Source organism: Hibiscus syriacus, unplaced genomic scaffold (genome assembly GCF_006381635.1).
Source record: "Hibiscus syriacus cultivar Baekdansim isolate YM2019G1 unplaced genomic scaffold, ASM638163v2 tig00111582_pilon, whole genome shotgun sequence".
NCBI classification, from domain to species: Eukaryota; Viridiplantae; Streptophyta; class Magnoliopsida; order Malvales; family Malvaceae; genus Hibiscus; species Hibiscus syriacus.
This window is the reverse complement of record NW_024063126.1, coordinates 12743050-12756082: the sequence shown is the minus strand read 5'-3', so window position 1 is coordinate 12756082 and position 13033 is coordinate 12743050. Positions and strand designations below refer to the sequence as shown.

The following is a 13033-nucleotide window of genomic DNA, read 5'->3' as shown; positions in this document are numbered from 1 at the left end:
TGTTCAAAGACATCTCAAGATCGACTCAACTTTACGACGAATGAGTCACTCGCAATACGACTCAACAACAGGGAGTCGTCCTCTATTTTTTAAGTTGAATCTCAACTCCGCAACATATGATAGTCGATAAAAGATTCGACTGCAACATTGAGTCGGATTTTAAACTCAAAGATTGACAACCCTCACAGGAACATGCTTGTTTTCAAGTTCATGTGCACCAAACGAAAATTTGTGTCTTTTTGTCTTTACCTTATTTTCGTTACACGATAATGGGTAAACAGGGGCATTTGTAGTTTTTAAAATATTTTTTGAAAACATATAATATATAGTTTTTAGAAAGTGTTTTTTTGAAAACATATAATATATAGTTTTTAAAATCGATTTTTGAAAATATATAATGTGGTTTTGAAAATACGTTTTTGAAAACATATATTATATAGTTTTGGAAACACATTTTTGAAAACATATAATATATATAGTTTCAAAAACGATTTTTGAAAACGTATATAATATAGTTTTGAAAATATATTTTGAAAACATATATATAGTTTTTTAGAACAATTTTTTGGAAACATATATAATATATAATTTTTGAAAACATATTATTTTTGAAAATATAATATTATATAGTTTTTATTTTATATTATTATTTATTATTTTTATTTATTTTTATTTTCTTAAATAGGTCCAAGTCCAAATTTGGGTCCAATTCAGTCCAGAGTGCAGCCCAACCAAGCTAGCCTGTCGGACCCAGCAAAGCAATTCCGATTAGGAAGAGAAGGCCTGACTCAGCCCAAATCAAATAGGGTTTTACCCTAAACTTTGGCACCGCTCGGGGGAGGGGGCTTGAATGGCGCGTGAGGACTATGCACCGGTGTTAAGTGGCCATTTCGGTGCCAAACAACGAAATCACGACAGATCCGGGAAAAAACCAAAGGGGAACACCCCCTATTGTCCAGCAATGACACAACAGACACTCAATCCCATCAAAAATGGCATTACAATAACCCGAGTAAATCGGGATATGGGAAACGACCCTGGAAAATCTCTCCGAGCATGGCTATAAAAGCCCCTGCAAAGCATCATCAAAGACAACAAGAATAAAAGAAGCATCGAGCAGCAAACAAAGTAAAGCATTTGAAATAGCAAGAGAAAAATCACAAAAATATCAAGTATTCGGTTTTAGGGTGGCACAGAGGAAAGCACGGTCGCGGAAAGCCAAAGGACGTCGAAAAACGAGAAGTCTTCGCCAAAAAAGCTTTTATTTGATTTCAATTTGATCCTTTGTTTTTAATTCTTTTCAATTTGGTACTTTTAATTTAAATTTTCTTTTAATTCTTTTATTTATTTTTTACTTATTTTATTTTATTAACATTAATTTGATTTATTTTTTATGTCAATTTTAATTTTTTTTTCAAAGGTAAGTAATTTGGATCGAACTTTTAAATTTTAATTTAACTTTTAATTTTTGCAATTAAGACAACCGGGAAATTAAATTGGTACCGAAAGGGCAGCACAAGGGTGCTAATCCTTCCTTGACTGCAATCGTCTCCCGAATCCGATTAATTTTTGGTAAAACGTAGATCAGATAAATGGTAAGTTAAGGTGTCCGATCAACCTAATTTAAAATGATCGGTGGCGACTCTAACACATTAATTCAAGTCGGAACCCGATTCCAAGCCCACCCGAATGACGGTCACGACCATTATAATGTTTGAAAGTTTTTAATTCGAGTTTAAAAGTGATTCTTGAGTTTGATTCTTTTATTAATTTTATTGAGTGTTAAAGTTAGTGTGTGACCATAATTGATGTAAAAAGGCCGTGAGGAATTTAATTTTTACTTTAGGATAGTGATGGAGTGCATATTGTTTTTGTTTCCATGAAATGTAAACAATTTGGTTGCTTCATTTCCAAAAGTGTTGAATTTTTATTGCGACTTTTATTCCATCAATTGGTTCTTCATTTATATACAGCCCAAGACTACCGATACTGATTCCATGTCCTGGTCCACAAGTTATTCCCTTGATGACAACATTTTTGGAACCGTCCCCAATTAAAACACAATTATCACCAGTTTTGATCTCTGAGTTAATAACATTAACCCCGTCTGATCTCTCGATGTGAATTCCATCTGTGTTTGGGCTCTCGTCAGGTGTAGATACAGTGAAATGTTCGAAAGTAATTTTTTACATCCCAAAACATTAACATGGAACTGTTTGCTCTCTTTGGTAGTTATATCATTGCGTTGGTCAAAAAATCAAACTTTATATTATGTTAAATTTTAGAGTTAGTAGAGTCATAAATAAATATATTAGTTATAATTAAAAAAAAATTAAATTCATGCAAAAAGGAAGAAACCTTACAACGGGGAGGTGACTACAATTGTCATTTTTTGCACAACCTTCTCTGCGATAAGCAATGGTTCCTTGGCCATCGAAAACCCCTCCACCGGACATTTTAAAATTTTCAACTTTATTGAAGGTAACCCATTCAGGCTCCTTGAATGCTTTAGGATCAGCTGGAGCCTTATAACGCCTTCAACTTTAAGCTCAATAGGAGACTTGCAAGGACCTTCCAAGCTTGCTCGGCTTAATAAATATGCCCCCTTTGGAATAATAATTGTTGATGGCGTTGTTGAACCACATGCTTCTTTCCAAGCGTCCAACAATGGCTAAAAAATAAATAAATAAATTCCACGTGCTCCCGAAGTTGGAGTATTAAAGTGAGGTACAATTTTGCTTACCTTACTCAAATCCTTATGCTCTTCATTGTAGCATCAATCCCATATCTCTAAATAAATTCGGAACATCTTTCGTTTCTCTATTTTTTTTCAACAACATTATTTCACTAATTTTACGAGTTCGAGATCGAGAAAGAAACAAAACCCTTTTTACCCAAGGAGGCTACCAAAACACCAACTTTACCAGTCAATAGCCATTCCAGGTTCATATTCATACATAGATAGCTGGTTTTCCTAGTGGAATTAATAGCACTGCCATGCACAAAATTCCCCCCTACTTTCTCATTCAGAACTAAATGTATATAAGCTGCAATATACACAAACTAATTAAAGAATTTACGACAGACGACAACAAGATCGAAAAACAACTGATTTTGATTCTATTTTGACCAGCAAAGATCATTAGATAATACAAGGATAAAGTTCCCCTGGGTTAACCAAAGATCTCCCGGTTTGTGAATATTATGATCCATAGGCTTCTTTGTCATTTGCTTTGCTTACTTTGAACACCCTGAAAGCGTATCAAAAGATAAATTTTTTGTTGATCCAACTCTTTTTTTTTCTTGAAGTATTCATGTTTGACCCATATTTGGACATAGGTACGAGGATGTCACCACAATATGCTGGTTTTAGTTTGTAACACTTCTAATGATCAGATGGTGTGTGCAAGGGAAACATGGAATGAAGAAACAAACATTGTATACTTACTGAAGGCTTTTGACCAATCAATCTACGATCTGATGGAGCCCGGGCAACAGCAGCAGCAGCAGCAGCTACTCGTATCCTTGAAAAGATTGTTTCATGATGGATGATATGATTACCCAAACTGAAAGAGTGACAGCAGATGAAAAAAGATATGAAACTCAAATAGCATCGTACCTTTTATGCACATCAACGTATACATCAGTCTCGTCTACGATTTCCTCCTACAATACAGAAAGAAATCATCAAATGCACAACATATTGAAGATAAACAATATGGAAATTCCATGACAAAACACATCATATACTTGGAGAAGTTCTTCAAATACATCTTCTAAGGTAATGATACCAATGACTTCCCCATCTTCAGTATCCTCCGAAAAGCCTTGCAAAGTACTCTTTGGTTGAGTAGTTTTCGTGACGATCGAAGATTTCTCAACATCGACTATAACACTATCTGATAAGGTGTCATATTTGGTCAACAAATGATCGGTCAGTTGAGAATCCCCATTGGCAACTCTATGCTTATCGAATCTCTCCCCGTCATCAACGAATTGACGGTCTTTGGTCTTTCCTTTAACCTTAACTACAGCTGCCATATGACTGCTTCCCTTTTGAAACTCATTGAGGATATCATACAATGGCATGTCTGCCGGAACCCTGATTACAAAATCAGTGTCTTTTTCTATTAATTTTACCGAAGAAAGAGAAGTAAAAAACACTACGGAGAATAGGTGTATACCTAGGAATCCTCCGGATTGAAACGGCACTGACCGGAGTCTCCGTCTCAGCTCGTACAATGAGAAGACTTTTAACCTAAATCTCGAAAACAAAGGAGAATATTTGAAAGATTTGAAGAAGAGGAAAATAATTCCTCATTGAATGAGCAACCTTCAACAAGAAATATTCAACATAAAGAAAACCATAAGAAATTCAATGTGTTATCAAACACACCAGTAACAATCCAATGATGTTTTTCGGATTCCCGACGTAGACCGGGATACGACTATGACCATGTGCAAGAATTTTTCCAACTGCTTCCCTGTATCAAAAAAAAGGTCATCTCCTTAAACTCACTGTGCTGGACAAGAGTATCAAACTCAAGTACTTCAAAAAAGAATAATGATTAATGTCACTCAGATTCAAATGTGATTATTTTTTTCTAAGTCTTTCTATGTATCCACAGAGCTCTTGGTGCATCACACCCAAATATCCATGTCTGAAAATGTATCAGGTGCAATTGTGGACACATTACTTCGAGCAAAATGAAGAATCTGAGAAACACAAAAAATGTGTGGCAACAAAAAGGAACACCATCTAGCTGAAACTCACCAATCCAATTTCGAGTTGACATCCAAGGAAAATGTTGATTCAATTGGTGTCATAGCCTCTTCTGCAGTCTGCAAGTTATAACAAGCACAGTAATGTCATTTCGATTCCGCTTTTCATTTTTCTTTTAAGTATTCATGTTCGAGATTTGTGTAAATATAAACGTATTAAACACATACTTGTATCCCATAGTCATACTTAAGTCCAAGTGGCCTAATTGACAAATGCATTTACCTTTTCAGTTAAATCTAGTGCACCACTAATGATGGTCGTCTCATCTTGTGTTAGTTCACCACCCTTGCCAGCCTATTAAGTACAAAAACAATGACAAATTAGTGAAAATTCAAATGAAACAAACACTAAATCCGTGTTGCTCCAAATCTTCATTTTTTTTACTCATGTCCAACACATATTTGGATAAAGGCACAAGATACGATCCTCCAAAGACCTTCTAAATACATAGAAAAGCTTAGAAAAAATTGAACATACTCAAGTTGGACATTTATCCATATCCAACACTCGCACCCGAGCCCAAGTAACATAATATTAAACTTGTTTTAAGCAAAACTATCATGTCTAGTTCAACTCATTACCTCTTGGCTGTGGATTGAAACAAGTGCTTTTATCTGTGCTCGTCTAAACAAAACATCACTATGGCCAAGCACAGCATCCAGAACCTAAAATCATGTCCATGGAAGCAATACATAATTCAAGCAACCTCAGGAAAGAAACAAAGCACTACCCAATGGTACATGGTGTTTGCTTATTAACCATAACAATTCATGTATTCATGTCATATTTGTATATTTTTCTTGCGTTATAATCGTGTTCATGTTTCACCATTCATGTCGTACTTTTTTTTTCCATGTTGTGTCTACTATTGCTGAGTTAAAATCTAAAACATTATTTAATATCTGAGAAAACTACAGCTTTCAAGAAATATCATATATATTACCTTTCCAGTAGGGTAAGCAATTGGATAACAGATGATCATCAGAATCCGCACAAGCCACACCAAATTTGCACCAACAGAGAGTCCATATCTTGAGCATAGTGCTTGTGGAATAATCTGATTCAAAATGGGTATAAAATTGATAAATCTTGATCTGCATGCCTAAGTTATTTTACTTGGACTCGTGCGCGAAAATAAAATACGAGTATGTATCAGAAACAAGCATGTTCAAGTTTTCTATGTTTTACAATGGGTCTAACTCTTCATTTTCCTAAAAGTATCCGTGTCTAATATGACTGCAGACATGACCCTTCAAAGATACAGCATGTATCGGACACTCACATACGAGTATGGCCAACGTAGAACAAAAGCACGCGAAAAATGAAGCAATAGAAAAAAAAGTAATACCTCTCCAAAGGCCAGAACAAAAGTAACAGACAGCAACACTGCAACAAAGGGGTGAAAGATTTTATCAAGGGATATAGGAAGGGCCTGCAAAAACACAAAATCAAAAGAATAAGGATATTAAAAAAATGCTTCAATCAATCAATCAATAGTTTTAGTTAAGAAAAACAGATAAATTGTTCACCTCCATTGCAGCAGCATTACAGAGAAGCAAAGTTACAAGAAGTTGATGCTGTTTTACAACAACTGGTAAGATAGCAGCTGCAGAGACATGAAATAGATAAATATTGAGAACGAAAAACTCGAAACTACGGGAGTAATTGAGCCAACCCGAAGCTCGGAAACCTAATTTCGAATCCAGTCCAAGCTTGTTTAAGCTTCACTTTTGAAATTCGAGCTTGATTCAAGATAAAGATTGAGCTAGTAAAACTCGCTTCATTAAACACGTTTACCTAATATGAATCAATAAAGTCAATTCTTACTCTCACTTAAAGCTTCATAATTTGTGTTCAAACTCGAACTATAGAAGCTTTGAGCAAGTATTAGATACTCAAATTTATCTTGCTCAAGAAGCTATGAACACTCAAATAACTCGTATGTGAATCGTCACCGTCCGACTCAGTTCAAAGAAGCAAAAGGGAAAACACTTACAAGCTTGCTGCTTTTCGATGACGGTGCCGCTTCTCTGTAGAATTTCGAGGTCAACGAGGCTGAGAGACATCAAGCCCAAAGTGAGTCCAGACATTATACCGGCGAAGAGCACCAGCAAGCAGGACAATCCGGCGTAGAAGAACCACTCGACGGAGCCGAAAGGGAGATCGTCGGGCCCAAACACGAAGCCTTTCGGCGACGACAACGACAGCATCATGATTGTCGGAGCTAAGGCGAGGGCGTTACGAAACATCATTGTCCTGTTTCGTCTCGACAAGTTTATTTGACCTTTGAGATTGGTGGGTTGGTTTGGTGGGATTGGTTATGTGGGAGAAAAAGGGACAACGCTTGACATTTGCGAACAACAGAAAGTGAAGCTGCCCAACTCAACAATCTCCATCGTCACTGTTTCACTGCCACAATAAAATTCTATATATGTAGTTTTCCGCGTTTATTTCCATTTCCTCTTGTCCCTTTCTTGTCAATAAAGTAACCGTATCACATGTCATCAGATTATGACAATGTTTTTAAAATCATACCGGAATTTATATAGGTGAAGTTACTAATTTATTGGTTCACTTGTTTAACCGTGATTAAATCGCGGTTGAACCTGTTTATATAAAATAATATTTTTTTAAAATTTTACTTAATATTCAAAGCAATATTAAAATATATATATATATATATATATAACTCTTTTTAAGTTCACAAATCACAATATTAAAATGTATAAAAATATCACAAGTCATTACATATATAAGTTAAATATCATAATATTAAGTGAAACAAAATGATTTAAATCAACTACAACATAATATTTAAGGTCAATACCTAATGAAATTCATCAACAACTAAATAAAAAAGTACATAATTGATACAAGTATCAATCATCATAATATTCATTGAAATTGATTCCCTCAAATTTCAAAATATAGGAAAAAACTTCTTCATTAGTTGAATTACCACCGCCATCACTACTTTGAAATTGAAACTCCATAGCATCACTTTGATTAAAGATAATACTTGTGATTAAAGAAAATACTTGTGGCTGAGACATGGTAGGAACCGAAACGAAGATGATGTCGTAATGTTGTGCGGAAGATGAGTAGAGCGCGCCGGTGATGGAGTAGGCTGCTGATAACGGAGTATGACGCCAGTGAGGGAGTATGATGCCCGAGACGGAACGGTGATGAAGGAAATCAAAGTGGAAAAGGGATAGGGTTCACCGCTTGCTACCGTTCGTGAAAATGGCTTAACCCAGATGCAAACTCAGAAAATAAATTTGGGGCTGAAAAAAATCATAACAAACGACGTCGTTTGGTTTAATTTTTTTAAAAAAAAGAACCATGTGATCCGCCGGTTCACACCGATTTTGCCGGTTCTCGATCGGTTCTTTAGCGATTCATTGTAAAACTGGTTTTGGAGGCTGACCGGACCGGACAGGCAACCGATTCCCGGTTCAACCGGTCAAACCGGCCGGTCCGGTCCGGTTTTGATAACATTGGATTATGATATTCAATCTAAATTAATATCTAAACTTTTAAGCATTATAACATTTCATTTTATATTAGTCTTCAAACTTTTAAAAATTTTAATTATATCCATAAAATATGATCTTTATTCTAAATTAATCCCTAAACTTTTTGAACATTTTAATTTCATCCTAAATTATACATATATACTAATCACGATCCTCGTTAATAAAATCGTTAGACTAAGTTATATTATTATATGTTTTTTAAAAATAAAATTTAGGTCAAACTAATGTTGAAACTAATTATATATTTGGATGAAATTGGAGATGAAATTGGAAGATTCAAAAGTTTAGAGACCAATTTAAAATGAGGATCATAGTTTGGGGGTGAAATTAGAATATTTATGTAACACCCCCAACTTGTATCCAACCGGAATATAAATCTGAGGTGTCACATTGACTTTTCAAAACGTTTACTTGGACAAAATCTCATAAAATTTAAAACTTTTATTAACAAAAAAGTACCATAATTTACATAAATACTATCAAAATGATTACAACAAAATCGATCAGAGCATTTGTGATTTAAACCGTAATTTCATGCCAACATAATTCTTACAACAAAAATTAACATATTGTTTAAAGCACTTCTGATCTGATCTCTTCCAAAAGAGATGATGTTTCTTAGACTTAACTCTGGTCTTCTTGTTTTTTGATATCTACGTGTAAACCACTTACACGCTAAGTCATAGACTTAGTGAGGCATAAAAGAACATATAATGACAAAATCATGAATAGACACTACTATCAATCAATCATGACCTTACCATTTACATGTATCTACTAAACTATAGCATATGTGAATATGATATGCATATTTGAACCTTAACTTCTTATAAGAGTTTTCATTCAATTTATCTTTGGATGCCCATGTACATCATTGAGAATAGGAGGTACGTGAGTACACTGAGGTTGTGCACAAATGTTGTCACCACAGCTCGAATGTATTCCCACTAGAGGCACTAAAAATTTGTGTAACATCCTCAATACCGGGTTAGTGATCAAATTGTAAAGTTTCAGAATTTGGTGACTAGAGTAGAACAATGGATTAGTTCAATGATTTATTTGGAAATAAATCATAAAAGTTGTTAGTAATTATTAGATGAATTGAAGGGCAAAAGGGTCATTTGCAAGGAAAATAATTAAATATGGTTATATATACACGTGGGTGGAAGGGAGAAGAAATCAACAGGTTCCAGAGTTCTCTTCTCTTCTTCCTTCTTCATACGTGAAGGCTTGAACAAAAGTTGAGTCTTCTATTTAGACAATTTTTGGTTAAATTTAAGGTTGGGTTATGATCATTAGATGATAATTAAGCTTAAGGAAAGCTTAAGTTATCTTAATATCAAAAGATAAAGGAGTTAAGGAATATTAAAGATTTGGATTTCTTGAGTGAAATATTGAAGTAGAGTTTATAATAAGAATTGAAAGTTAAATTTGACTTGCCATCAATAAGAATAAGAGATTTATGAAGTTAGAAAGGATTAATAACAAAGTTGAAAGTTTAGTAAGATTCTTAAATTTTAAGAATCATGATGAGATATGGAAGATAAATATGGTTTATATGGATATAAGTTAGTTTAAGTAATGGTAGTTGAGTTTAATGACATGATAGGGGCTTAAAATAGAAGAATTGAGTGAAAGGTTGATGGTTTTCGGGCTTAAAATGAAAATTCTGTGCAAGGTGTATCGATGCACATTCAATGTGTATCGATGCACTCTTTAAATAAGAAACATCGAATGCAATTAGTGCATCGATGTACCCCCTTTAAAATGAAAACATCGAAGGTGATTGGTGTATCGATGCATGGGTAGTGCATCGATGCACATGTTAAAGAATGCATCGATGCACTGTAGAATATATCGATGCACTTCAAAGGGGAAATAGAAATATACCTTTCTTTTGGTCTAAGAAATGATAGATTAGAGTATATCAATTGGATATTGATATGTATCAATGTGTGATTATGTAGATATCGAACATGAACAAGTTCTGGAATGATTATCAAGTTAAGATTCGATCAAAAGAGAGGAAATCATAAGTGGATTGGAACGTAGTGAGGCCAAGGTGAGTGCAGTTTATTTTTATAAGATTATATGGAAATTGGACTTGTGATAAGTCTATTTCCTATAGTAATAGCTCATTAAGTCTTGATCATAAGTATGTTAACAACATTAAGTGTATGTATGTTTGATTATATGAATTGATATGTTTTTATGTGCTATGTGGTTTACGTAAAAACACTATTAAGTGTTAATGAGAGAATATAAAATAAGTTATGAAATTATAGGAATATAGAAGATCAGTCAAGTGATATATAGAAATGGAAATAGATATATATGAAGAGTTATAGGAGAACAAATATAAGTCATATGATAATGAAATATAAGACTATGTGAATACATGGTTATGAGATAAAATATGTAATAATAGGAAAATATGATGAAAGTGAGTTCATGAGAAGTGATAGGAACAAGGTAAACATGTGTAACAGTATATGCTTAATAGAAACATGAGTTGGACAAGTACATAGTGGTATGATCCATTATGAGAATTAGTATAATAGAGCTTTTTGATTTAATGAGAGTTAATGGAACTAAATAAGATTGAATTATAGAATGAAATGGGAATAGTATATCAATTAGGAAACTTGAATATAAAAAGGATGATACGAATATATAAGATAAGTTATATGCTAAAGACTTATGTAGCTATATGAAAAGGTTATAAGGAATATATGAAATTGAATTAAGTAAATAGATTAAATTAATACATAAATAAAATAGTATTAAACGATATATGTTTAGAAATATGACATAGTTTATGTAATCTAAGGGAATACAAAGAAATGAAGCATAAGGTAGATAATATGACATAAGTTATTACATACATATATGATATATGCTATCAAATAATATGAAAGGACTCGAAAAATTGATATAAGCTATGTGGAAGTGTTCTAGGCGTTTCTATGTGCTATATGAAGTATATATGATTATATGTGAACAAGATATGATATGTAGGTTTACATGAACATCTAAGAAATTATCTAAGCTATATGATATGATCTACGTGATTCTATGTACTTTGGATATATGTTATATGCCATGGATCTATGTGACTACGTGAGAAAGAATATAAGTTATGTGACACGTAAATGTGAATTATATGAAAATGTTCTACGCGTAAGTGAACTATGTGTATAGATGAACATGTGAAATGATATAAATGATAATGCCCATGTTATGTGTCATGAGAGCTAGGGGTATAGTTGGCATGCCAAGAGTCGAGGGTCTACGCGGTCCTTCGGGACATATATGTATTCCTTGGAACATGTGTGATGTCTTTTGAGACACATACTTGATCCTTTGTATATGTATATGATTCTTAAGGAATTTTCTACGTGGTCCTTAGGTACATTTTTATATAGCACTTCGATGTAATTCTACGTGGCACTTCGGTGCAATTCTACGTGGCACTTCGGTGCATTTATACGAGCTGTGGTGACAACATTAGTGCACAACCTCAATAGAATCACATATCTATAGTTCTCAAAAGTGTACATGGGCTAAACAAAGAGATAACAATGAAGATGGTACTGGTGAAGTATATATTTTGTGATATGAACTGTATTATATGATTGTTATGATGATTTGCGTATGGTTTGAATGAGTCATATGTTGATGAAAAAGTATGATTAAAGGATATAAATGATAATAATGTGGATAATAGAATAAGATTAATGATGGAAATAATGTGTGATGTGTATATGTGTACATTATATTATATATAATGATTGTGTGACATCATGAAGTAATATGTTCATATATGTTTAAGCATTTAGAGTTTCCTTTATAAATTTAATGCCTCACTAAGTCATAGACTTAGCGTGTGATTGTTTCACACGTAGGTTAAAGGAGCGAGAAGAGAAGCGAGAAGAGAAGAGAAGAGAAGCGAAGAAGAGCAAGACATGCCATTATCTCCCTTACAAAATTTCATATCAGAAAATAGATGATTTAAATGTGTTTGGTTAATTTGAATATAGTTGGCATGTACTAATTAATTGAGTTGAATATGCTCTGATCGATTTTGATTATTTTGGTCAATTTATGTAAATAAACAGCTTTTATTTTAATGAAAGTTTTAAATTTTCTTTGAATTTTGTCAAGAGTCAAAGTTTGAAAAGTCAATGTGACACCTCAGACTCGTATTCGGGTCGGGTACAGGTTGGGGGTGTTACAATTTATCCCGAAGGACCACTGTTAATCCCTCGACTCTTGGCATCTCAATTATACCTACAACTCTTATATCGTATAACATGGGCTTAATTATGAGTATATGTCATATTTTCAAATCACTTCTATCTTTCTCATATAAACACATCACATGCATATATATAATCCTTTATCTTTTCATATATAACTTGGAATTATCCTTTGATAATGTCATTCATCACATATAGTATCATATTCAAGTATGGATGGGTTATGCATGTAATCACTATAACCATAATAACTATATATGCATGTACATGAATATGAAATCAATTCATCTATAGGAAATAGACTTATCACAAGTCTTATTTCCATACCACTCTATCTAGGGTATGCACTCACCTTAGTCTTGCTTGATTTGAATCGATTCTAGCACTTTATCTCTCTCTCAACTATTTTTAATTCTTCGATTGCTCCAAAACGGAATTATGTTATATATCTACAT

The 13033-nt window shown here is 33.5% G+C and overlaps 1 protein-coding gene across 1 annotated transcript; it reads right to left on the bottom strand.

The window, feature by feature from the left end:
- Positions 1-2318: 2318 nt before the first annotated feature.
- On the bottom strand, positions 2319-7159 carry LOC120165270 (DUF21 domain-containing protein At4g14240-like). The gene is made up of 13 exons (XM_039174824.1): positions 6780-7159; positions 6313-6389; positions 6132-6215; positions 5727-5840; positions 5365-5448; positions 5006-5077; positions 4775-4842; positions 4397-4484; positions 4185-4258; positions 3751-4102; positions 3620-3666; positions 3449-3524; positions 2319-3251 (listed from the first exon to the last, which is right to left on the bottom strand). Exons 1-13 carry the CDS (start codon positions 7033-7035, stop codon positions 3225-3227), a joined length of 1419 nt encoding a protein of 472 aa, XP_039030755.1. The 5' UTR covers positions 7036-7159; the 3' UTR covers positions 2319-3224.
- Between the last annotated feature and the right edge of the window lie 5874 nt (positions 7160-13033).

Excerpts from the sequence above, each read along its gene's own strand:
- LOC120165270 (XM_039174824.1), bottom strand. The coding sequence starts at position 7,035 with ATGATGTTTCGTAACGCCCTCGCCTTAGCTCCGACAATCATGATGCTG. Across the intron at positions 3,667-3,750 it reads TATTTGAAGAACTTCTCCAA|GAGGAAATCGTAGACGAGAC; the intron begins GTATATGATGTG and ends TCTGTATTGTAG. Across the intron at positions 3,252-3,448 it reads TGATTGGTCAAAAGCCTTCA|GGTGTTCAAAGTAAGCAAAG; the intron begins GTAAGTATACAA and ends ATACGCTTTCAG.